Here is a 23,506-nt window from a genome sequence, read left to right as displayed (position 1 = left end):
GCTGATTCCAGTATTGATTCTGGTGTTAGAAGAGATGTATAAATGCCGAACGGTGCTAACAGATGCAAAGCCGACAATAAAAGTGGTGATCGCAGCCCAAGTGGTCCGCCCAAGACAGATCTGGATATGGTTGGTTTTCAGACAGGAGCATTTGTTTTGTTTTGTTCATGTTCAGATGTCATTCCTGTACCCTATCGGGAAAGTGTATTGTACAGCCGCGAACCCCATACCGTTGTGCAAGGACATTTGCCCCCTAAAATCAAAGCCATCCGTAACGCATTATTGAGACTCCCAAAGATCGATGTCATGTCAATCGGGATGTCAACTCGCCCTGGCCAAATCTCATCATGATGCCAAAAGCAAGCGCATATCCCATGCCCAAAAGAAACCACTCCAAACCAAACGGAACACTTATTTCGTGGACGAAGAGTACTTGGTGACTGCCTTGGTGCCTTCCGACACGGCGTGCTTGGCGAGCTCACCGGGAAGGATCAGGCGGACAGAGGTCTGGATCTCTCGGGAGGAGATGGTTGACTTCTTATTGTAGGCAGCAAGCTTGGAGGCCTCGGTGGCGACTCTCTCGAAGATGTCTGTAGTGTCGGGTTAGTATGAGGGTGACGTTGGGAAGAATCACGCGTCTAACACGTTGCAGTGCGACTCACCATTGACGAAGGAATTGAGAATGGACATGGCGCGGTTGGAGATACCAGTGTCGGGGTGGACCTGCTTCAGGACTGGATGAAACGGGAAAATCAGTACAATGCCATACGATTCAAATAGTAAATCGCGTGAGCAAGGCGCGAAAAGACGCGCCAATCAGGATCATGAATATTGGAAATACAGCGAAATGGACCAGTAGTGAACTCACCTTTGTAGATGTAAGAGGAGTATGTCTCCTTGCGCGCCTTGGTGCGCTTCTTCTTCTCACCAGTAGCCGCGGTCTTCTTGCCGGCATCCTTCTTCTCGGGAGCCTTAGAGGCAGTGGCCGGGGCCTTGGAGGCGGGCTTCTTGTCAGCGGCCTTAGGAGGCATTTTGAAGATTGGTGAAGTTGATAAAAAGGATGAGTTTAGTGAGTTGATGTAGGTGGAATGAATTCCAAATGCTGTGGTTGCTGGCAGAGGTTGTTGATGAAAGTTGAAGGTTGTCGTCAGAAACGTTGGATGGGGGGTGGTGAGGTCCTTTTGTAGCTGGACGCGAGGGGCACTAGCGCCAGTGCTGATTGCAATTGCGGATGATTCACGACGCCTTGAGCAGAAGGCTGGGTGCACGCAAAAAAAGGCGGTACCTCGATTCTGGTACCTCAAAAAAATACACGCGCCGCGTCCCAAAAGAAGCACAGGCCTCCATATATCGAGCTCCACACCTTTTCTAAGACCAAAACAGTGGACCGAATCAGGCAATATTGGGGAATGAGGCATCTAGTGGCCAATCAGATAATTCGAAATAGTTCATTTTCGTATCTTTCCATTTTCCCATCACGCAAGCACGAGGCTGGTCTGGATTCAAATTGATATATCCATCTGACGCCCAGACAGTGCAGACGGTGTCACAGTTTGGCAGCTGCAGCCTGGAGCTTGTACCCAAGCGGGCATGGTGGATTGACTTTGAAGATCTATCTAATGGCTTGCAGCCTTACCTTCAGCCATGGGCGTTGATGAGTACACACCACTGCAGCCGTGAACACACTGTCAAGCAGCCAATGGGACAAGGTAGAGACTACGTAAATCATACGTAGGCGTACCCTTTAGTCACGAATGAAGCCATCGCCACCTTGGTATCCGCTCTTCCACAGTCCCGGGCCAGAAGTTTGACTCTTGCCCGCTTCGTTGACCCTGTCCCAGAAACCGGGGAAGGGCGGTAGTGTCCCCCAGATATCCGGGGAAGTCATAAAGAGCGGGTTACATGTGAGTTGAGCAAAAGTGGTATAAATGACTCCATTCAAAATCTAATTCCACTATGTACGACCTGGCATCTTGGTATTGAAGTCCCAAACCCATGTCAGACCCACGATATGATCCAATGCTTCAATGGAATCCCATATTCAACCTCCATCCAAGGCCCCCAAAAAGGTGCATAAGCCCCCAAATCTGTACCAAATGGTCCTGATCTGGACAAAAGTGTTCCAGAAGATTCAAATGGCCCCTTGTTTCCTATCCATCCGTTCGTCAATGATCTTCAACTTCCCAAGAAAGCCAAAAGACATAATCAATGGCGCCTCCAGTACAAGAGCACAGGAAAACCCAAAGCATTCCGGGACGCACCATTTCTGTCCACGCTTGTCAGGGTTCTCTGGATCAGACCAACATAGCCCAATGCGGAAGTCCAATTCCATCAGATGCGACGAATGCCTCAACATCACCAAACCAACATCATAATTTGCATCGAAGAATGAAAGTAGAAATAAATGTCTGACATGAATGAATGACGAGGTTGGCGTGTGATCTAGATCAAATTTTCATCAGAGCAAGACGCGTCAAGAGGAATCGGAAATCAGTAACTCGGGAGGTAAACAAGACAAGAGTTGGGCAGCATCAGAAATCTGGAGCAGCTTTATCAAAAATAAAGAGGAGAACATTAAAAAGGTTGAGGGGACGTGGGTGGTCGGGTCTAGTAATAAAATGAGAGAAAATGCAATCACAGTCTGAAAATGGATGCGAGATGAATTGAATTGCTGGCACATTCAAACCTCAGAGAGTACCTAAAGGCAAGTACCTGTCTTAGAGTCTGCTCAGGAGCCTGAGGCAGGTGCATGTGATGACCCGTGCCTTGCAGGCTTGTGTGTATATCATTGCGCTTGCGATTTTCCAGTCAGTGAAGACGATTTCTTTGTTAGCGGGGCGCAGGTGCATTATTCAATTATTTTTTGACCGAAGGTGGCGCCTCCCCAAAATCTCGGCCTAATTGGGACTAGCAGCCTTTATTGTCTGATCTGTGATTCCGGCACGTTGACGCGACCACTACTTAAGCAGCTCTCCCCCACCAAACCTTCAGCGCCCTCCTACTCCCAAACCATCTTTGCGCAACAACAACTCAACGCATATTCATCACCGCATCTTCTGCTTCAGTAGCATCTGTCGTCTTCGACCTTCACCTTCCAAAGAATCACAACTTCCACTTTAACCCAACCATCAAAATGACTGGAGGCGGCAAATCAGGCGGCAAGGCCAGTGGTGCCAAGAACGCGCAGTCGTGAGTATTGCCTTAAAAACGCATTCCAGTGTTTTCATCCCTTATTGGTTACATCTTGGGCTTGAAATTCGACCCAGATTGACGCGTTTGATATGTGGAACTGTCTATCAAGTGCTCATCTAATTCGCTTTGATCATGGGGCATTATGTGCTGACGTTTCGTCTTCAGTCGGTCTTCTAAAGCCGGTCTGGCATTCCCTGTCGGTCGTGTCCACCGCCTGCTCCGCAAGGGCAACTACGCCCAGCGTGTCGGTGCCGGTGCTCCTGTCTACCTGGCTGCTGTGCTTGAGTACCTGGCTGCTGAGATTCTCGAGCTGGCTGGTAACGCTGCCCGTGACAACAAGAAGACCCGTATCATTCCCAGACATCTCCAGCTCGCCATCCGCAACGATGAGGAATTGAATAAGCTGCTCGGCCACGTCACCATCGCCCAAGGCGGTGTCCTGCCCAACATTCACCAGAGTAAGTTCTACATTCGCATGATAATCGAATCTCTATCTAACATTGGTCTCCAGACCTGCTGCCCAAGAAGACTGGCAAGACTGGCAAGAACGCCGGTAGCCAAGAGTTGTAATGTGGGTGATGTTTGTGTTTTCTGGTTGGCTGTTTGGGACGTTTCATGAACCATGGGGTCACGGTTGGGTCACGGTTTGATTTTCACGCAATTGCGAATGCGTATGGGTTGTACATTACAGACATAATCCATTGGGCAATGGACACGAATGAGAATTTCTGAACACGCAAAACTTGGTATCTTCGGTCTTTTGCATTGTGAACTGTTTGACCGGGTGGTTGGGCTTCGCCATCAACTTTCCAGTGATGATGGGTTGCATCTTTTATACTTGGGGTTTGGCATATGTCTTAGAGATATTCCAAATCACATCCACTTTAGATGAGTTTCCAGGCACAAATTACCGAAGATAGCAATGCCCATGACATTTATTCGTCATCCCATTGCAACTAGGAAGATATAGGAAGTTGACAGTGAGTAGGGTAGAATGGGTTTCAGTACTTTCTAATTAACTGAGAGCTTGGCAGGCATAAAGGATAAATATAGGCAATGTGTAACTGATGCTATTGGGCAACTTTTCGTCATTGATGTAGGACTATGCGCAAATTACAGTTTGTATGTACAACTCGGCGCTGCCCATCTTCAATCTAGCCATGTTCCCATTTAAAACTTCAAATCCGGCGGTGCTGTGAAAGTTGTCAGTTACAGACATGCATGGATGCACAGTAGGATGCAGCCATGTGATGCTAGATTGGAAAATGGGATACTCACGGTCGGTTGAGTGTACTGGCAGGTTTCTCTCGTACTTAGATCCTGCGAAAGACATCAGCATCTCTTGCCCAGCAACCTCTACCAGACTTGCGCCTCTCAACATACCTCCTGGTGCTGTAGGAGGGGTATATGGGTCTGGATGCTTCCAAGTCTCTAGCAACTTCTCCGTCTCTCCCAGCAGTGCCTATTTACAGCGTCCTATGTCAGCCTGGCTTCCTTTCTCGTCCATCGGTTGCCATCGTGAGACTTACTCTTTGTTTGCGAGGATCTGTGACATGCCGGTTCGCTTCGAAAAGAGACCGAATATATAGCGCCTGGCCTCTGTAGAGATGCCTGTGCACTGCCCAGCTGAGAGAGAGTTTGAGAGTTCGTCGGTAGAGCGACCTAGGAGGCGAATTATTTAGACTCGGCTTTTATTGGTGGAAGCGGAATGAGCTTACAGTGCAGCCTGGCGAGTCGACATGTTGTCGTTTTCGCTTTACTTCGATGCAGCGATAGAGGCTTTCTTGGTCACAGTTGGGTGGTTATCGTGAGCCTTTGGCTCTTCCAATTCGAAGTGTGGTCGTTGGGAGTGGAAATGTTGTCATTTAGTATCGCGACAAGTCGACCCGCAGTACAGCAAGGAAGGTCCAAAGTGCCTTTCAGTGGATGGGGAGCTCTGTAGGACCGGAACTACAATTTGCCGGCCAAACCTAGCTGAGGCAATTGGCAATCGCCGCTGTTTCAGAGGGCCCACCTGCTGGGCCCACTTGCAGCTTGAGGAGCCATCGAGCAGACCTTCCCCAGTGGCCGGGTGAAGTCGGTCGGTACCTGTGGTACTTCGGGTATGTTGTTTGAATGGCAGCAGCGTTGATTCGTCATTAATGCCCAGGTGCTCGTCGTCAGGACTACCTCCTTGCCCCCTACCGGAACAATCCAGCACTAAAAGCACACTACAGGTAGTATGGGACCAAGTTTTTTGGAGCCTGTCCAACAAGACCTTTCAGCACTTGCATCGCATTGAGTCAAATAAAACATCACCTACAATCCCAAAGCTTCAGTTGGTACTTCTTTCTATTACTACCCGATAATCGACTCTCTTTGCCCATTGCAGGTCTTGGGTTGAAGGCTCCAGCTCTTTCCCAAGTTGATACTTGCTCGGCGCAATTCTTGCCTATCGTTGAAATAGCAAGAGCTTGGATTCGCTCGCTTTGAGGCTGCAAAACCCGTCCTTTTCATCCGGTTCTCGTGTTTACTCCTCTCCGTCCCACATAAACCTCAAACGCTCAGCATGATGCTGTCCCGAAGAATCCTCACCGCGGCGCGGGCTTTGTCGCTGCGCCGGCCAATGCGGCAACCGTTGCGAGGCGTTCCTTTGCCCGCCCTGATAAACCAAGCTCGCACGTACGCCGATGCCATCATCAAAGTGCCGCAGATGGCAGAGTCCATCTCGGAAGGTACATTAAGTGTGTGGAACAAGAAAGTTGGCGACTACGTAGAACAGGATGAGGAAATCGCCAGCATTGAGACCGACAAGGCAAGGACATTGACCCGAAAATTATCGCTGCTAGTAACACACTAACTCACGTACTTGCAGATCGACGTTGCCGTTAATGCGACCGAGGCTGGCACGATCAAGGAGATTCTAGCCGAGGAAGGAGACACAGTGACTGTTGGCCAGGACCTAGTCAAGCTCGAGGCCGGTGGTGCGCCGCCAGAGGGCAGCAAGTCGGAATTCAAGGAGGAGGCCAAGACGGAGGCGACGCCGGCCGAGCCCAAAGAGCAGAACAAGCCAGAGCCAAAGCAAGAGTCAAAGCCTGAGCCGTCAAAACTGGCTCCCGCGCCTGAACCCAAGAAGGACTCGCCGTCCCCCAAGAAGGAATCGCAACCTGCAAAGGACACGTCCTCAAGTGTGGGCCCTATTCTGGGCAGCCGGGAAGAGCGCCGCGTCAAGATGAACCGCATGCGCCTTCGAATTGCCGAGCGTCTCAAGCAATCTCAAAACACGGCTGCCTCGCTGACCACCTTCAACGAAGTTGACATGTCTTCGCTGATGGAGTTCCGCAAGCTGTACAAAGACGACGTGCTCAAGAAGACTGGAGTCAAGCTTGGCTTCATGAGTGCCTTTGCCCGTGCCTGCGTTTTGGCCATGCGAGACATCCCTGCCGTCAATGCTTCCATTGAGGGAGAAAACGGTGGTGACACCATCGTCTACAGAGACTACGTCGATATCAGTGTGGCTGTGGCCACCGAGAAGGGCCTCGTTACTCCCGTTGTCCGCAACGTTGAGGCGATGGACATGGTCGGTATTGAGAAGTCCATCGCCGACCTAGGCAAGAAGGTATTTGCCATCATCTCTCCGTATTAATGTATTGACATAGACTAATCCACTTCTCCAGGCCCGTGACGGCAAGCTCACTATTGAGGATATGGCCGGTGGCACCTTCACCATCAGCAATGGAGGCGTCTTCGGCTCGCTGATGGGTACCCCATCATCAACCTGCCTCAGAGCGGTGTTCTCGGTCTCCACGCCATCAAAGACAAGCCCGTTGCTATTAACGGCAAAATTGAGATCCGACCTATGATGTACCTCGCCCTGACTTATGACCACCGTCTACTGGACGGCAGAGAGGCCGTGCAGTTCCTCGTCAAGATCAAGGAGTACATTGAGGACCCGAGGCGCATGCTGTTGTAATAAGATGCGGCTTGGCGGTATCATTGAGTTATAGAGGACCGGTGCGAGCCTTGCCGACGGCTAGGAAATATTCTGTCTATAGTGTACAATAGAGAAACGTATGCATGTCAGGCGTTATGGCTTTGCTCCGTTTTCCTAGTCCATGAGGGCGTTATCAACTCGCGGTCAAGCAAGCCATGATTGAATATTATGCAATTAGCTCAGTATGTCCGATAAATTTAGTGTGGAATATGACACGTAGAGTAGCTCGTATAATTCCTGCGTACTCGGCCATGTGCTCCACCACAGTCGAGAAGGTTTCTAGTAGCGGAAGTTGATGTTGCCAAGACACGCATGGAAAGTAGCTGTGGCTACTATGACTGCGTGTTAGGCACTGCAACAACGCTTGATTTAATGATGGTCAAAGTCTACTACGGTGCATGCTATAGTCTTCTCAATCTGCAGTGAGCTGGGATCATCCTACTCTGCGTGATCTGCCCTGCCCAACGCCACAGCCGTCCTTGGCATTGGTGGGCGGTTGTGGTCTACTGTGGGACAAATATGCAAGTCCGGTGCTTATTCAATAGGCAAGTGAACAGTTCATGCTACTGAGTTGTGGAGGTCTGGCTCATATAAATATAGCCTAGTGCTCATGTTTCGTTGTGGACGGCCTGATGTGGAAGCAGGGTTGCGTGAATGGCGGTGTAGGGTAGCTTCGCTCGGATATACCTCATTGTATACATAATTAGTGCTCAGGACATCATGGATAGAACTGGGGAGCTGCTGTGAGCTTAATTACCTGTGAATAAGTCAGCATACTGAGCATACTGGAACAATCTGAGCTGTTTGTCGTTGTTTTGGATAAAGAATTCTTATCAAAAAAACCCCTGGTTACCGAAGCACAAGGAGCGCAACGAGGCTCCCAAGAATACCGCGTACTTCATTTAGATGATCAGAAACACCAGCCCTTCACAGTTTGTAGGAACCAAGGCCGTCATCGGGGATAATAATGCTACAGGGTCCAACTATCCCCTGACGGTGGGGTTCGGACTGAGCCCCCTACATCATTATGATGACACAAGAGCTATATTTATCGACAAGTTGCTGATGGTGGCCGTTTTGAGCAGGCATTCCGATGCTATCGAGGTCGCTGCGTCTGTGAACGACCAGCCTGTTGGCGAGAATGATCCCTTGTTGGCACAGAAAGGGCGAGCCGGGGGGGCAATATTCTACACTAATAACGTTTTGCACATATGGGCCAGTATACTACTTTATTCGCGTGAGCTAAATGATGGGAAGTTAGAGCAGCCAGGTTGTATTTGTATAGAGCCCCCTGGTGTATAGGCACAATGCACAGTGCTTGGGTTTCGCTCTCGCAAAACCATAGCTATTGCTTGTCTCTGGTTGTAACTCAGTTGCATTTCCTTAGTTCGCAATTTACAGTGGCCAATGAAAAGGCATTGCACATAATTACGAGAGTAGCTATTTGAGTACTCTGCCACCGATCGATTTCAGGATCGTAGTACAGTTGACTGCCCAAAGCTCAATCAAATACATGCTATCTTACCCGGCCGCGTGGGTGGCGCAGCAAAGAGAAGGTTACCTAGGTACTTCATAGAATCTGGACTAATATCTGACTGCATATAACCCAACATGTCAATTGAAGCGGCGCACGCTGGTTATAAAATCCCAGGACTCCCCTGCCAAGATACTCAATATCTTGCTCGTCATGCAAGACAGTGTTCAAATCTACCAAGACTGCTTGCAAGCACATTGACTATATATCCCCTGGATACTGAAAGTACTTTTCTTTCACTCACCAAACATCCACAACATGGAACCTGTGGAAAAGAATATAGACAACGTTGGCGTGCAGCAGCCGGTTGCCAGTGGATCACTGACACTTGGTCCCACTAACTGCTATATACAGCACTCTATGGCTCTGTAATCGCTAGCGCTGTGACATAGACTTCCTTTCAATATTTTTAGAAGTATTCTATAGTTAGCAAGAATTCAGCTTTTACACTTTCGTTAATAACTTCTTCGAATAGTATTTAAGCCGGTTATAGTAATCGATTTCTAATAAGTAATAATAATATTAAATACGCCGTAGGTGTTAACCCTCGGTACCTCTACAAGTACTCCCTTAAGGGGCTATAGATGATATAGCGGGCCCTTAAGCCGCGTCGGGCCGTTATACAGGTAAACTTGTAGCCAAACGACTACTAAACCTCCTGTCCCTCCCTAAGTCTGTGCTACAACCCCTGCCTGAACTACCGATAAGTGTGGTAATGTGGCACTTAAATTCGTCCTCAGGGGTGGGATGCTGCTGATGTGCAGAAGATGCTCGACTATTTTTTGTCGCGACAAGTCGTAGTATCTGCTAATTGGGGTTCTCGTCGAGCGTATACATCTCAACCATACGCTCAAGTGGATAGACCGTAACGTGGTCTAGACGCTCGCAAGAATCGCGGCGAGGGGGCGTGCTGCGCGCCTTCTATCGTGAGGGGACGGGTTCGCCGACGAGCGTTATCGGATAGGCGAGGTCCGATAAGGGGTCGGATTAACGATTCGAATTCTGGACCGGCTGTCGAGTTATATTCCGCCGACGTAGTGCTTGACGGTCGACTGGCTAGGATGCTCGTAATCCTAAACTGCACCAATCTCCCTATTATCGCTAGGTAGGCGAAGTCAACAAGGTGGGCAGCGCGCCGTAAGGGTTGACTAAACCCCCTTGTGTGTCAGCTGCGGGATTCGAACCCGCGACTCGTCACCGACCCAAGTGGGCGAGGCTCAAATCGGGACTTATCTACCAGCGAAGTGACCAACTACACCAGCCGACTCTAATAAGTATTTATATCGGGTAGCGACCTCGTCTCGTACGCGAATTAAGGGTATAACGTAATAGAAGCGCTGGTAGTAATTAATAGGGAACGGATAGGACTCTAATAGAGTTTTTATTATCCCAGGCGAACGAACGCGCTTATATGCTAAACGTAGAGCGTAATAGTAGCGAAAACGTAAGGAAAAAAGTAAGATTACTAATACGAAAAGGTAGGGATGGGTCACGTATCAAATTACCGACTTAGTGTCAGATAGAACACCTGGTTCCTAGGTTCAGAAATAATATGGCACTAGAGAAGACTAGTGTCACTTCAAGTTCAGACGGCGAAATGAACCCCTCTTCCCGAAAGTAACTCCAAAGTTACGGTCCACTTAGGGGTCAGACACCTGAACAATGCACCTCCGACATTTTCTAAAGAATCTATAAAAGGAGAGCAACGGGAGTTCGCGAGAACAGACCACAGACAGAATACACCTCATTCATATACAATCTTACGCACTGCTGACTACTCGATTGGACACACGTGATATTCGACAGGTCGTGAAAAGTTGGACAAAGACCCGTGTGGGGCATTGACCTGTGGGTGACGTTAGGGTTTTCATATATTATTATTATTAAATACGCCGTAGGCTCGAAGCCCCCGGTACCTCTACAAGTGCTCCCGTATGTCAAACCGTGCCCTAATGGCTGGACTAAATATATACGCTGCTACGTAGGTTCGCTCTATTAGCGACTGCGTTACGTTCACCACAATACTATGTTAGTTCTCACCCTACTAACAAAGTCCCCCTGAGAAGATCGATATTATCCGGGCCTAAGCGCTATCCGGCCAGTCCTGAGTAGCCACCTTGTGATAGTCCCGCTGACTACTGGTTTCCCCGTCGCCGTTGCCAGGTCTCTACGTGTATGCAGCGGCCATGGTGCGATAGTGGCCCGCAGGCGCTCTCTCGATTCTTCCAGCAGGCCGCAAAAGAGGATTACGTGCTCTGCCGTCTCGGGGGCCTCTCCACAGCGGCATGGCGGCGAGTACACACCGAAGGCCCCTATCTTAAATAAGAAAGCTGATAGTCCTATTTTTCCGGTCCTGATCTGGCATAGGGTAGACGCCTCCGGTCGGTTTAGGTCTGAGTACTTGCCCTGTTTCGGCATTCGCATCGAGGGGCCCTCCGGCTCCTCGGCAATAGCGCGTCGCTGGCGGTCGTGTTGTGCTGCCCCGGAGAGCCATCTCTTCTCCCAGTGGTCTAGGAGGGCGGCCGGGACTTCCTTCGCCTTGCCTATCCACTCGGAGCCCCTAGCCTCCTTCTCTATCGTGTACCCCGCTGGTCTGAGCGATTGTGACGCCCGCTTCCGTCTCGCCGGCGTATCCTGTCGGAGTATGTGTGACGCTCTCGCGCTCGCGCTCCGAAGCAGGCTCCTTTTGCCGTTATTCCGTAGCCGTTCTTCAAATTTCGCCGCCCGGGCCCTGAGATATAGGTTTAGTGGCGGGATAGCTGCCTCTATTTCTAGCTGTCGGACCGGTGTCGCTTTGTAGGCGCCACAGACTATTCGGAGGCACTCATTCTGTATCCCGACTAGGCTCTTAGCTGGTCCCGCTGGTTCCTCGCTTATAGTGTGCCACGCAGCCGCCCCGAAAGGCGATCGCGCTGCGAATAACCGACGTGTACAGTAGTCTCGCCCGTAGGAGATCACAGCCCCACGCCATGTTCACTAGCTTTGTTAGGGCTAGCTTCTGAGTCGCCATTTTTGATTTAACCCGTTCGGTATGGGCGTGCCACGTTAATTTGCGGTCAAACCAGACCCCTAGGAACCTTGCCGAGACCTTCGGCGTTACTGTAGCGTTTCCAAGACGGATACTCTGCGGGGAGGGGTCTCGGTTTCTAGTGAAGTGCATCAGCTCACTCTTGTCCGGAGCGAACTCCATCCCGTGCCTGGCGGCCCACCGTTGGCACGTAGTGTCAGATAGGGCACCTGGTTCCTAGGTTCAGAAATAATATGGCACTAGAGAAGACTATTGTCACTTAAAGTTCAGAAGGCGAAAGGAACCCCTCTTCTCAAAAGTAACACCAAAGTTACCGACATGTTCTAAAGCATCTATAAAAGGCAGAGCAACGGGAGTTCGCGAGAACAGAAGTGTCAGAGCCACAAGTGTCATCCGAGGCGGGCCGGCTTCCACCAGGAAGGAAGTCGTTTGTGGCGAATGAGGAGCCGGGAGGCCGTTTGTGGCGGCTAGAGAGCCGCTTGTGGCGAATGAGAGCTGTTGAAGCCGTTTGCAGCGGATAGGGAATCGCTTGGTTGCAGATAAAGAGCCGCTATCCAAGATGTTGGCCGAAGTCGGAGGAACACAGACATGCGGAAGCAAACATCCAGAATCCAACAGAGAACCTCGGCTGGCTATAAGTAAGGAGTCGAGACGGAGGAAGATAGAGAGGGGAGAGATCGAATGCATCACCGTGGGCACCCCTACCTGAGACCGCCAGTGAACACCAGGTGACCACCAGGGGGACACGCCTATTTCTCCCCTTCACTCTGTACTATCGCCTTCGGTCCAGGCCGTACCCTGACAAGAAGACAGACAGACAAGAACACACCTCATTTATATACAATCTTACGCACTGCTGACTACTCCATTGGACACACGTGATATTCGACACGTAGCCCAAGCGTCCTCTAGTCGGCGGCAGGTCGTGCCCGTGTCTGTGCTCACGCTAAGTAGGTTCGTATCGTCCGCGAATTTTCATATATTGTTTTTTGGTTTTAAGATAAATTATATAAGCGTAACGTCATCCACAATTCATTTTCGCACACAAGTCACTTTCGCACTTTTTCAAATATTTCAACCTTTTAACTTAGCTTGCACTTTTCTTCCCTCCCACAACATGCCTCGTAAATCCAAAGAAGCCGATCTTCAGCTAGGGGGGTCTAAGCCGCACAAGGGCACTAAAGTATCTCGCGTATGTCTTACGGGACCGTAGGCTACTAATTCTACACGCCCTCTTAGCCTAGGTTAACTACTAGACCTCTTTACTTATGAAGCTATTCCTAGCCTCGTCGTCGTTTTCTAGCTAACTATCCTTTTTATTCCTTAATAGAACTTCTCTCAAAGTACTTTTCTAAGTCCCGGGGGTGCTACCGTGTAATACGCTCTAGCATTGCCGTCGTTATCGCTATCGAAGCCGGTCTTTCTGTCCTTATAGTCCCTAGCGACGTGCCCCTTCTTACTATAAGTATTGTAGCGTACCTTATTTATATCTCTGCTATTACTACGCCTTTAACTACTTATTAGCCTCTTACCCTTCTAATCCTAACTACCGCGAAATTTAGTAGTAAAATCGGCGTAGACCTAGTCGGCAGAGAGAGTATCCTAGTATAGCGTTAATTTCATACGATGAGCCTAGTCGGTAGCGTTCTCTCTAACGCTATTAACGAATATTATAATCCGTTATACTATATTCGTCGGTATATCTTAACTTCGTCTTTCCGTCTAACTAGGCGCTTAAACTTGACGATATAGTCTAGGGTAGACGACTTCTCCTTACTACTCTAAATTAGATACTCGATGACCTGATCCCCACTGGCCTGCTAAAGGCCTGCGGTGAACCCCTATGGGAGATCCTAGCGGATCTGGCAACAGCTAGCTTTAGGCTGGGGTACTACCCGGAGCGCTTCCGCTCAGCGAGGGTGGTTGTTATCCCTAAGCCTAATAAAACGACAGCTCAGAAGCAGACCCCTGGCGGCTGGCGCCCCATTGCCCTGCTTAGCACGGTAGGGAAGGTAATAGAGACGGCGATGAGCCAGCGTATCACCAAAGTAGCTGAGGCGGCCGGCCTACCACCAAACGGCCAAATGGGTAACCGCGCTGGGAGGTCCACCGAACTGGCAATACGTATAGTTGAGGACGTGGTCTATACGGCGTGGAGACGCGGGGGCATCGCCTCGCTGCTACAGCTAGACATCAAGGGGGCATTCGATACGGTCAATTACAGACGGCTGATTTCCATATTAGCCCGGAAAGGCTACCCGGAGTGGGTTCAGGAGTGGGTACGCAGCTTCGTGGAGGATAGGACGGTACGCCTCCGGTTCGATGGCAAGGAGTCAGCGCCAATCCCCCTACGAGCTGGCGTCCCCCAGGGGTCACCGCTATCCCCGATACTGTTTATATTATACATTTCAACGCTGTACGAGGAGCTAGCGGAGCAGCATCCACTACTTTTAGTAGTCGGGTTCGCGGACGACACGAACCTGCTAAGCGTCGGCACCGATCCAGACACGACCTGCCGCCGGTTGGAGAGCGCATGGGCTACGTGTCAGCGGTGGGCAGTGAGGCACGGGATGGAGTTCGCTCCTGACAAGAGTGAGCTAATGCACTTTACTAGGGCCCGAGAGCCCTTGCCGCAAAGTATTCGCCTTGGGGACGCCACAGTGTCGCCGGTAGTCTCAGCGAGGTTCCTAGGAGTCTGGTTCGACCGCAAACTGACGTGGCACGCCCATGTTGAGCGTGTTAAAACAAAAATGGCAACTCAAAAGCTAGCCCTGACAAAGCTAGTCAATATGTCGTGGGGCTGCGATCTTATACGGGCGAGGCTGTTATATACGGTGGTTATCCGTAGCGCGATCGCCTTCGGGGCGACTGCGTGGCATACTATAAGTGAGGAACCGGCAGGGCCAGCTAAGAGCCTGATGGGGATACAGAACGAGTGCCTCCGGGTAGTCTGTGGTGCCCACAAAGCGACGCCGGTTCACCACCTGGAAGCAGAAGCAGCAATCCCGTCACATATACTCCGGCAGGATAGGCCGGCGAAGAGGAAGCAGGCGTCGCAGCTACTCCGACCGGCAGGGTACACTATGGAGAAGGAGGCCCGGGGCTCCGAGTGGATGAGTGAGGAAAAGGAGGTCCCGGCTGCCCTCCTCGGCCACTGGAGGAAGAGATGGCTCACCGGAGCAGAGCATCACGATCGCCAGCGACGCGCTATCGCTGAGGAACCGGAGGGCCCTTCGATGCAGATACCGAAAGGAGGCAAGTATTTCGGCCTGAACCGACTGGAGGCGTCTACGCTGTGCCAGATCAGGACGGAAAAAATAGGACTAGCAGCCTTCTTATTCAAGATCGGGGCTTTTGGCGTGTACTCGCCGCCATGCCGCTGTGGCGACGTCCCTGAGACGGCAGAGCACGTAATCCTCTTTTGCGGGCTGTTGGAAGGACCGAGGGAACGATTACGGGCCGCTATCGCACCACGGCCACTACACTCTCGCAGAGACCTCGCAACGGCAACAGGAGAACCAGTAGTTAGTGGGACTATTGTAAGGTGGCTGCTAGGGACGGGTCGGACAGCTTCAAGGCACAGATAGCATCGATCTTCTCAGGGGGGACTTTGTTGGTAGGTTGAGAACCAACGTAGTATGGTAGTGAACGCAACGCAGTCGCCAATAGGGCGAACCGACGACACAGCGTATGTATTTAGTCCAGCCATTAGGGCACGGTTTGACATACGGGAGTACTAGTAGAGGTACCGGGGGCTTCGAGCCTACGGCGTATTTAATAATAATAATATTATACTCTATACGTCAGATACCTACTATATTACTAAAGGACCCGTAGCAGGACTTGATTACTAGTATAAACCCTTATAAGACTCTTTAGTAGTTTACGTAGCTAGTAAAGTGCTTACATCCCAGCATATAGCGGTCGAAGAAGCTTAACAGGCGGTTAATTAGCTTCAGACTATTAGGGAACATGGCTTTTGATCTAGAGGTCATAGGCCGGAAGTTGCGAATCCGGCCGGCGATAATCACGAAAAGGTTAGCTTCGACTTCCTTGAGATCGCCTTAACCTCGAACGCAAGCTTCCTATAGTAGGATTGACTGCAAAGTCTACTTCGATGGAAGATACGATTAAAGTCGGTTGAAAGAATCACATCCGTACAGCAGAAGCATTAGAGGGCTTATAACCTGTTGGCAATGGAGGTAAGAGGGTTGTGTTAATGATGATGATGATAGGACTAAGTCCTAAAGGCTGTAGCTACGGCAAGGGCTATCTATGGGCAATTGATCCAAGCGCTGCACCCAGCACACAGGCAGTGTGTCTGGGGCACGCAACACTTATTGTAAGTTTGACAGCTCTCGCCCGCTAGTTCTTTGGCTTGACTACACTGCCTGATTATCCTCACCCGTTTGCTCTACCCCGTCTTTCAGTTTCAGCTCTTTGGCAATTAGTGAACGTACCACCAGAGCTGCAAAGAGAGCCATCGTTCATTCTTGTCACAGTTTCCCTCCATGAGTATCCGCAAGGCCGTTTTCGCCTACACTCCGTCAACACTTGCAGGTATCCTTGTGGATCGTCTCAGTCGTATATTTTCTTTTCTGCCCATCGGCAGGTTGGGTTCAAGCCTCGATCTTGATGGGACAGCCAGTTGTAGCATGTACGACGGTATGATAAGGGATAGCAGCGTCAGGATTCATGGTGTGAGATTGGACTGTATGTAAGAGTAGAAATCTTGGACTGGAGATTTTAATGTCTGTGCAACACTAACGACTCGAGCTTCGTCAGGTGCATAGACGAGGCGCGGGATTTTTCTATGTTACATGCACAGCAGTACCTAGTTTCTATCTGAGAAGACAAAGGCGATTGACATTTCACGGTAAGTTCAGCCCCTGACAGGCAGGCCAATATAGGAAGACTCGGGAATTATATCCAGTTTCCTTAGATTCTCGACGAGGTTTTTCCCCCGCCGCAACAAAGATGGCAGATTTTCAAGGTTGACTGACCGTTTGATATTCTTTTGTAGATTTGTGGAAGAAGAATAGTCCCCACGGGTGTGCTCTACCTTATATCGACAATATGTGCGAAGACTTGAACCCGGCTAACGTGGATAGAGGTGACAATCACCAAGTATGAAAATAAATGCGACCCGGGTACCCACCATTGGGTTTGGCGGCGCTCATCAAGCGCTGATACACGCGATGTCCTTCGAAGCGGTCCCTTTTTGTGGTGCCGGCGCGGATGGCCTTCCCATACTTGGTATTATCGCTCAACTCATCGACCATGTTCTCAGGCGTGGGATAGCGTACGTCGGCTTCCTCACCCGGATATTCTAGCACGAAATCGAACTCTCTAGCGGTTAAGGCCAGGATAACCTTGACCTCGAGTATGACCAGCTCCTGGCCAATGCAACTGCGTGGTCCCTTCTCGAAGGGCCTGAAGGCGTCCTTACCGGCGTCGGTGAAGAGCTTCTTCTCGGGGAAGGCCGTCTGTGACTGAATCAAGCGTTCGGGGATGAACTTCAGGGGGTTGGGGAAGAAGCGAGTGTTGCGGTGTATCATGTGGGCCACGGGCCGCAACATGGCATCTGCGAGCATGGGGATCTGCTTACGTGTCTCAGACTCAATTACGAAGCCCAGGACCCCTGCCTCAGCCTTGCCTGGGGTCGGGCGGCAACGCACCGTGCTGGCGGCCGGGAAGATGCGCATCGTCTCGCGGATGACGGTCGTCGTATACTCGAGCTTGTTGACCAGGTAGGGGTCCTGCTTTAATATGTCGGCTGTTTCTTGCCGTGCTCGGTGGAAAAAAGCGGTCCAACCCTTCCTTGAGCTTAGTATGCACCTCGGGGTGGCGGTGGAGAAGGTAATGTGCGTAACACAAAGTGGACAAGGTGGTGTCGTATCCGGCGAATATAAAGTCTTGACCGAGTCGATGATGTCGGCTCTCAAGTCTTTGGGCATTGTCTTACATCGTTGATGAACATTGAAGTCTCCTTCTCGTAGGCGTTGAGGGACAGATCGATGACGGAACGTTTCTTCTTATGTATGGCCCCTTTTTCCCCAGGTGCCGTTTGCTCGGCCCGCCGTCGGATTTTGAGGTCAAACTCCTTTCCAATCTCAGCATTTAGCCTCCTTCCGTTGGACCACAGCTTCCACGGACGCCTGGCAGGTTCACTGCCTGCCAGGGAACTCAGCATCCGACGGTGACATCATCTTGACCCGCTCTCGGAAAGCTCGGTAATAGGATGGATCGTCTTCTGCGCCGGCATCTCCGCATCGAGCACAACCCGACCAATGACCTCGATGGTAAGTCGCGTCAGGTACTCCTCGAGCATAACAACTCGCTGGTCTCAGCCTTGGTGTGGATCACATCGCCGAAAGTCACGCGGGCATGCACAATTGAATCCGTCAGGGTGATAATGTTGCCCAGCGAGAAGCCTGGGTTGAAGATAGACCGCAGCGAATCCCAGTGCACACCCTCGGCCGTCACCATGTCATTGCGGCCTAGGAAAGTCTCGAGGTATACTCGTGCCAGCGGATTCTTGGGAAGAGACTGCGTCGTCGTCACATACTTGGACGCCACCACGGGATCGCCAATGTACAACCCCAAAGGCCCAAATTGCCGCCTTGAGTGTGTTGCAAATTAGTCTCCAACTTCTCGAGATGCTGAGTCTTTTCTTCTCACCAGTCAAGATAGAAAACCTTGGGCAGCTTGTATTTGGTTCGTACGTGCTCGCTCCACACGTGTGCGTGAACTCCGGGTGGAAAGAGTTTGGTTACCTCATCTGCTATGTGAAGATGACCCAGGAGCCTGTTCTGCATCGGTAGTTGGGGCTACAAGTAGTTTCAGAGTTAGCATATTGAGCAACAGGGACTTCAGCTGCAGAGTGTATGGCTGCCAGGTCCCTCAAGCCTCAAGAAACTCACCAGGCCATCCAACTGCCTCCTTTTCCTGATCAAGTTATCGACGAAATAGACCATGTAAGCCACCAGAAATGTTCCTACGCTGGCAACTATGCGCCACTTGGTCGTTGCGGTCCCAAGGAGGCGATGGGAAGGTAAGGGAAGGAGCACTTCGGAAAGGAACTGAAACTACTTTTTGAGTAGGTAGCAATCCGACAGTAGGATATGTGAATGCTCGAGGTGACCGCTCTGTATTTAAAGTGATGAAAATACAACTAACTTACTGGGATTACTGGGTCCTGATTTACCGTTTCTAAAGCACAGCTCCATCCAGTCTAATCCTTGCCAAGGCATCCAAAGGCTCCAACAGCCTTGCCTTTCATCCATGAATACAAATATCTCAAGTATTGACGTCAGGAACTGTGCATTGCCATGTTAGGTGTGGCTGTGGTCAGTTACGTAACTGCGATCAAGCTCTTTACTTGTATACTTTGAAGTATCCAATGAGGAAATTTGAGTAGGAAACTTGCTGTACTTATTGTGCAGCGAGTTTCAATATACCTGTCAAGTAACAATCACAAAGCTGGTTACAAGCCTTGAATAGAGTTAATCCTAATAGTGATAGAAAGACTTTGTATCAGAAGTAGATAATATCTCTCCAATAAATTGACACATCGGAGGTGTTATCTAGCAATAGTACTTCTGCTACAAACCATTGACTCTAATCACACACTTGACTCCACCTCACATCTCTCATACATAGTAATCGTCCCCTTAAGAGTTCCTGTGCATAGTCCATGCAATAATTTTGACCACAAACGGGTCCAAAGGGCATCGGAAGCTTTAAGCTAGTGCATAATATTTACGAGCTTAAAGCATAGGTCATAGAGCAAGCGGGTGTCTCAGCATAATATAGTAACAGAGGACTAGTGGCACACAGTCCACTGGCGGAGCCCTAGTTACTCCGTAACAATGTACACTAGTTAGATAGGTAACATTCTACCGTTACACCTGACGTAGGTTAACTGAGCTCAATCAACATCACAATCCTCCATGATATAGTCATGTTTAGTTGCTAACATATCCCTACATCCCAGCATAACTGTATCAGAAGCTTTATTAAGTCTTATGAACACTAATATTGAATGTAGCCTCAGGGTTAAATTCAGAAAGCTTATAGTACGAGGGGAAAACAATGGTTACGGAGGATACAAATTTACTATATAGGGTTATGCTTTTAGGACCTACTGTCTTCATAAGCCGTAGGCTTGCATAGGACAGTGTAATAAACAAGTTTTATTTTATAAAATCTCTTGCGTGCTTGGGATGATGTATATCCAAAGAGCTAAGTAGGACAGGTCCCTGACATCACTGTGAGACCAACAACATAGTGGAGAAACGTAATGAGTTTGATGGCAGTTCTGCAAGAAATCTGTTTCTTACATTTGGACGCACACTTCTGGTGCTTTAGTGAGATGTACCGATCAATGCTTCCCTCCCATCTGATCTCTTATGTGCTACTTTCCATACTAGTCCGAAGGCAACAGCCCTGCTTTCTGCGCCGTCCAAGTTGCGATAGCATCCATGAGAGGAGGAGACAAAGTATCATAAGTCTCGAGCCCGAGCGACTTGAATTTGGTGCGAACCTCGTCCATGCCTCTGGGATCAAATCCTTGCTCGATGATGGATGAAACAAAGGCGGCAAATTGGGGCTCCTGCCAGCCCTGCTGCTTCGATAGTTCCACGTGTACGAAATCCAGACCCTTGAAGGCATGTTCCTTCTCAATTCGACCAAAGAGGTGCACACCACACTCCTTACAGGCGTTTCGTTGAATAGTTGCACCCTTGTCGACGATATGGAGTTTGTCTCCATTGGCCGTCACATTGAGTTGGTCTCTTGGGATGACAGCAACGATGGAGAAGAGTGCGCCCTTTGGCTTCCAGCACTTGGAGCATCCGCAGGCATGGTTGTGGGCGACGTTCCCTGAGATTGTAACCTCAACGGCATCGTTCTGGCAGTGGCAGCACAGCTTGCCACCCAAAAAGCTAGGGCTTCCCTTGGTGATACCGTGATCAATAAGGGGATGAAGAGGAGGCGCCATGGTAGATAAATAGATTGTTTGATCTTCCTTGACTGTTCCCTGTTTTCAGGGGATATGTAGAACTGTTGAGGATGATTCAGTCAATAAAGCTAAAGTTGGTGTAAAGAAGGGGAGAGGACTGCGCGTGCTGCTATTCAAATACTACCTCAGTCTCGAGGCAATACAATTACCGATATGCGTTGGAGAAATAAACTTGTGGTCGATGTCATCCCCCCGCCTTGTTGCCTTCGCCATGGACGTGTGGATGATGCAGTTGGCTCGCTCTCGGATGAGCTGGCGGTTAATCAACTTTGCCGGGAAGGATTGCAGGGCCTTCCCATACAGTACAGATGATGTATGTCGCAATGGGTGCATACGGAGACTCGGAAAGTTATCATTGCCCACTGGGCTGTTTCCCTTTTGACATACAACCTTATCATTCTATGTCCGATAATTCAAGATTCATCTTTGCCATTTTAGAAGTTGGATTAATTAAATTAAGTAAAAATATAGCATCTCTAGAAGATAGAAACCATACTGTCTCACGACCATGCACGGCTATACACTAACGTCAGACAAGACTCACCCACATGAACCAAGCATCGCAATCTTGAGGCAGTAGAGGCAAGTGGGTGGTAATGAGTATGATGTTGATGTGACCAAATCCCAAAGGCTGCAGCTACGGAAGGGCTAATCTATGGGCAAGTGGCTCAACCGCAGCACCCAGCACATAGGCGGTGTGCATAGACGGAGATAATTTGATAGGCTGTGTGACAGATACATGCATGTATATATCTGAGATGACATAACTGGTGCTGCAGTACAAAACCTTGCAAATCATTTCCAAGACGGTTTGTTTAGCACCAGCCCGGTCGCTCTCTACCCAAGGTCGCCCTGGGCACCGGCTTATTGCACAATATCTTCTCAATATCGTCCATGACATCGGGCGTCAACTTGTCGAGCAACTTCAAAGCCTTGCAGTTATCGACAATTTGTTGGGGTTTGCTGGCACCCAAAATAACGGTGCTCACATTCTCGTTCTTGGCGGCCCAGGCCAAGGCCAGTTGGGCCGTGGTAGCACCGTACTTCTCGGCGATGGCCTTCAGTTTTTTGACCTTCTCTAGCTTGGCTTTGCCATCTGTCTCGTTTAGAGCGCCGACCGTGTCTTTGAAGAAGTCTTTATTATTGGCGAAGCGCGAATCGTCGGGGATGCCGTCGTTGTACTTGCCCGTCAGCAAGCCCGAGGCTAATGGTGACCAGATGGTGGTGCCATATTGGAACTGCTGGTAAAGTGGGGCATACTCGACTTCGAAACGCTCGCGGTGGAAGGCGTTATATTGCGGTTGTTCGACGACGGGGGCGATGAGGTTGTACTTATCAGCAATCTGGGTGGCTTCCATGATCTCGACGGCAGACCACTCTGAGGTTCCCCAGTAGTACGCTGTTGTGAAGTCAGTCCCGCCCTGATCCGAGCGTACGCTTCCCACAAGGCGTGAATCGGGGGTAGAGACATACCCATATTCAGATTGCGGATGGCCTGCGTGAATCCCTCGACAATCTCGCGCATGGGCGTGGCCCGATCGGGGCGGTGAGCGAAAACGATGTCGACGTACGGTTGTTCCAGCCTCTGCAAGCTGCTCTTGAGGCCCTCGATAATGTGTTTCCGGCTCAGACCTCTCGTGTTGGGTTCCTTTCGGCCGGTGCCGAAGAAGATCTTAGTAGCGAGCACATATTCGTCGCGTGGCCACGCCAGCTCCTTGAGTGCCTGGCCCATCTCGATCTCGCAGTCGCCGTTGGCATAAGTTTCAGCCGTATCGAAGAAGTTGATACCCTGGTCCCAGGCTGTCTGGAGGCATTCCTTCACAATGCTTCCTTTTTGCGTACCGCCGTAAGTGAGCCAGCCGCCGAGAGAGAACACAGATACCTTGCTACCATGCAGAGTCAGGCTTCGTGTGTCACCGTTAGGAAGATAGAGCGCGTCTACTCACAGACCAGTCGGCCCAAGGTGACGAAACACCATGTCGTGGGGCTGGTACTTGGATTCGACAGGCATTGTGGTGGTGATGGAAGTACTTAAGAGGCAATTAAAGGTATTGAGGCAGTTGAGTAATGGGCGAATGGTCGCCAGTCGTGATCACATAAGTTAGCTCGGGTCGATTGGAAAGAAACCGTGGATTCCAAGGCATTGAGCCTGAGATCCAGCTAGCAGCATAGGCTTCTTTATACTGGTACGTCTTGAATTGCCGCATCGGACCTACAAGGTTGAGATAGAGCGTCATGACTGAAGCTAGCAGCTGGTTGAAGCGGGGTAGCTTAGCAATCAGGAGCAGTTGCCCCTAACATCGGGCGGGGCATGATACTGCCCTCGCTTGTACGGGTTCAAGTGCGGACGGAGTGGAACGAAGTGTTAATTATTTGTTTTGTCTCTGTTGTGCGTTCGGGGGAATCGGTGTCTAATTGAAGGAAGTTTTCGCACTATCCTCGGCTAATTGTGGATTGGTCACGTACTATTTTGGGGCTGATGATTAGGCGTTGCGCCTCTGATCGCGTACTAGGGGGGCCACATAGGGCGACGGGTACCCGTCGCTCTTCCTAAATAGGTAAAGCCCTTCCGCTATCGGAAACGCATCAACTTCGAGACTTGGAGAGTCTTTATTTTATTTTTTCTTCAGGCGTAGATAGGATGAATTAGGGAATAACTAGCTACCTTACTAGGAGAATATAATACTATAAATTGTCACAAGAATTAGGCTCGGTATGACAGGCTGTGCCTGATATGGGATCCGGAGCTGCAAGGAC

General features: G+C 50.1%; 7 protein-coding genes and 1 non-coding gene across 8 annotated transcripts; 2 read left to right on the top strand and 6 right to left on the bottom strand.

Moving 5' to 3' along the window:
• Window positions 1-411: 411 nt before the first annotated feature.
• On the bottom strand, window positions 412-1,031 carry BCR38DRAFT_336567 (histone-fold-containing protein; the record flags this gene model as incomplete). Its single annotated transcript, XM_040855466.1, has 3 exons — window positions 412-590; window positions 663-734; window positions 869-1,031. 3 exons carry the CDS (start codon window positions 1,029-1,031, stop codon window positions 412-414), a joined length of 414 nt encoding a protein of 137 aa, XP_040717674.1.
• A 1,965-nt stretch (window positions 1,032-2,996) lies between these two features.
• On the top strand, window positions 2,997-4,210 carry BCR38DRAFT_425905 (histone-fold-containing protein). The gene is made up of 3 exons (XM_040859733.1): window positions 2,997-3,189; window positions 3,358-3,650; window positions 3,704-4,210. The coding sequence occupies exons 1-3, from the start codon at window positions 3,134-3,136 to the stop codon at window positions 3,760-3,762; spliced, it is 408 nt and encodes a 135-aa protein (XP_040717673.1). The 5' UTR covers window positions 2,997-3,133; the 3' UTR covers window positions 3,763-4,210.
• BCR38DRAFT_425903 (LYR family protein) lies at window positions 4,211-5,154 on the bottom strand. The gene is made up of 5 exons (XM_040859732.1): window positions 4,911-5,154; window positions 4,722-4,854; window positions 4,576-4,654; window positions 4,471-4,512; window positions 4,211-4,385 (listed from the first exon to the last, which is right to left on the bottom strand). The coding sequence occupies exons 1-5, from the start codon at window positions 4,931-4,933 to the stop codon at window positions 4,363-4,365; spliced, it is 300 nt and encodes a 99-aa protein (XP_040717672.1). The 5' UTR covers window positions 4,934-5,154; the 3' UTR covers window positions 4,211-4,362.
• A 96-nt stretch (window positions 5,155-5,250) lies between these two features.
• BCR38DRAFT_425902 (uncharacterized protein) lies at window positions 5,251-7,381 on the top strand. The gene is made up of 4 exons (XM_040859731.1): window positions 5,251-5,986; window positions 6,047-6,790; window positions 6,849-6,914; window positions 6,959-7,381. Exons 1-4 carry the CDS (start codon window positions 5,741-5,743, stop codon window positions 7,142-7,144), a joined length of 1,242 nt encoding a protein of 413 aa, XP_040717671.1. The 5' UTR covers window positions 5,251-5,740; the 3' UTR covers window positions 7,145-7,381.
• A 2,481-nt stretch (window positions 7,382-9,862) lies between these two features.
• Window positions 9,863-9,965, bottom strand: BCR38DRAFT_t114. The gene has a single exon. It is a non-coding gene; the product is annotated as a tRNA-Thr (tRNA).
• A 6,730-nt stretch (window positions 9,966-16,695) lies between these two features.
• On the bottom strand, window positions 16,696-18,704 carry BCR38DRAFT_472560 (cytochrome P450; the record flags this gene model as incomplete). The annotated part of the gene is made up of 5 exons (XM_040862917.1): window positions 16,696-17,543; window positions 17,693-17,901; window positions 18,048-18,349; window positions 18,409-18,557; window positions 18,651-18,704. 5 exons carry the CDS (start codon window positions 18,702-18,704, stop codon window positions 16,848-16,850), a joined length of 1,410 nt encoding a protein of 469 aa, XP_040717670.1. The 3' UTR covers window positions 16,696-16,847.
• A 1,383-nt stretch (window positions 18,705-20,087) lies between these two features.
• BCR38DRAFT_425880 (S-glutathione synthase) lies at window positions 20,088-21,067 on the bottom strand. Its single transcript, XM_040859730.1, has one exon. The coding sequence runs from the start codon at window positions 20,726-20,728 to the stop codon at window positions 20,156-20,158; it is 573 nt and encodes a 190-aa protein (XP_040717669.1). The 5' UTR covers window positions 20,729-21,067; the 3' UTR covers window positions 20,088-20,155.
• A 107-nt stretch (window positions 21,068-21,174) lies between these two features.
• BCR38DRAFT_425879 (NADP-dependent oxidoreductase domain-containing protein) lies at window positions 21,175-23,125 on the bottom strand. The gene is made up of 3 exons (XM_040859729.1): window positions 22,696-23,125; window positions 22,223-22,635; window positions 21,175-22,148 (listed from the first exon to the last, which is right to left on the bottom strand). Exons 1-3 carry the CDS (start codon window positions 22,758-22,760, stop codon window positions 21,565-21,567), a joined length of 1,062 nt encoding a protein of 353 aa, XP_040717668.1. The 5' UTR covers window positions 22,761-23,125; the 3' UTR covers window positions 21,175-21,564.
• Window positions 23,126-23,506: the final 381 nt, after the last annotated feature.

The sequence above is a fragment of the Pseudomassariella vexata genome (assembly GCF_002105095.1).
Source record: "Pseudomassariella vexata strain CBS 129021 chromosome Unknown BCR38scaffold_4, whole genome shotgun sequence".
Lineage (NCBI taxonomy): Eukaryota > Fungi > Ascomycota > Sordariomycetes > Amphisphaeriales > Pseudomassariaceae > Pseudomassariella > Pseudomassariella vexata.
The sequence above is the reverse complement of the archived record's forward strand: the minus strand, read 5'-3'. Positions and strand labels throughout refer to the sequence as shown.

What these genes read in the sequence shown, in the direction of transcription:
- BCR38DRAFT_425905 (XM_040859733.1), top strand. Translation starts at nt 3,134, where the DNA reads ATGACTGGAGGCGGCAAATCAGGCGGCAAGGCCAGTGGTGCCAAGAAC. An exon ending in GGTGCCAAGAACGCGCAGTC is followed by an intron (nt 3,190 to 3,357) that starts GTGAGTATTGCC and finishes TTTCGTCTTCAG; the next exon opens with TCGGTCTTCTAAAGCCGGTC. An exon ending in CCTGCCCAACATTCACCAGA is followed by an intron (nt 3,651 to 3,703) that starts GTAAGTTCTACA and finishes ATTGGTCTCCAG; the next exon opens with ACCTGCTGCCCAAGAAGACT.
- BCR38DRAFT_425903 (XM_040859732.1), bottom strand. Translation starts at nt 4,933, where the DNA reads ATGTCGACTCGCCAGGCTGCACT. An exon ending in TCGACTCGCCAGGCTGCACT is followed by an intron (nt 4,855 to 4,910) that starts GTAAGCTCATTC and finishes TTCGCCTCCTAG; the next exon opens with GTCGCTCTACCGACGAACTC. An exon ending in CCCTCCTACAGCACCAGGAG is followed by an intron (nt 4,513 to 4,575) that starts GTATGTTGAGAG and finishes TGTCTTTCGCAG; the next exon opens with GATCTAAGTACGAGAGAAAC.
- BCR38DRAFT_425902 (XM_040859731.1), top strand. Translation starts at nt 5,741, where the DNA reads ATGATGCTGTCCCGAAGAATCCTCACCGCGGCGCGGGCTTTGTCGCTG. An exon ending in CCAGCATTGAGACCGACAAG is followed by an intron (nt 5,987 to 6,046) that starts GCAAGGACATTG and finishes ACGTACTTGCAG; the next exon opens with ATCGACGTTGCCGTTAATGC. An exon ending in TCGCCGACCTAGGCAAGAAG is followed by an intron (nt 6,791 to 6,848) that starts GTATTTGCCATC and finishes CCACTTCTCCAG; the next exon opens with GCCCGTGACGGCAAGCTCAC.
- BCR38DRAFT_425880 (XM_040859730.1), bottom strand. Translation starts at nt 20,728, where the DNA reads ATGGCGCCTCCTCTTCATCCCCTTATTGATCACGGTATCACCAAGGGA.
- BCR38DRAFT_425879 (XM_040859729.1), bottom strand. Translation starts at nt 22,760, where the DNA reads ATGCCTGTCGAATCCAAGTACCAGCCCCACGACATGGTGTTTCGTCAC. An exon ending in CACCTTGGGCCGACTGGTCT is followed by an intron (nt 22,636 to 22,695) that starts GTGAGTAGACGC and finishes TCTGCATGGTAG; the next exon opens with CAAGGTATCTGTGTTCTCTC. An exon ending in CATCCGCAATCTGAATATGG is followed by an intron (nt 22,149 to 22,222) that starts GTATGTCTCTAC and finishes ACTTCACAACAG; the next exon opens with CGTACTACTGGGGAACCTCA.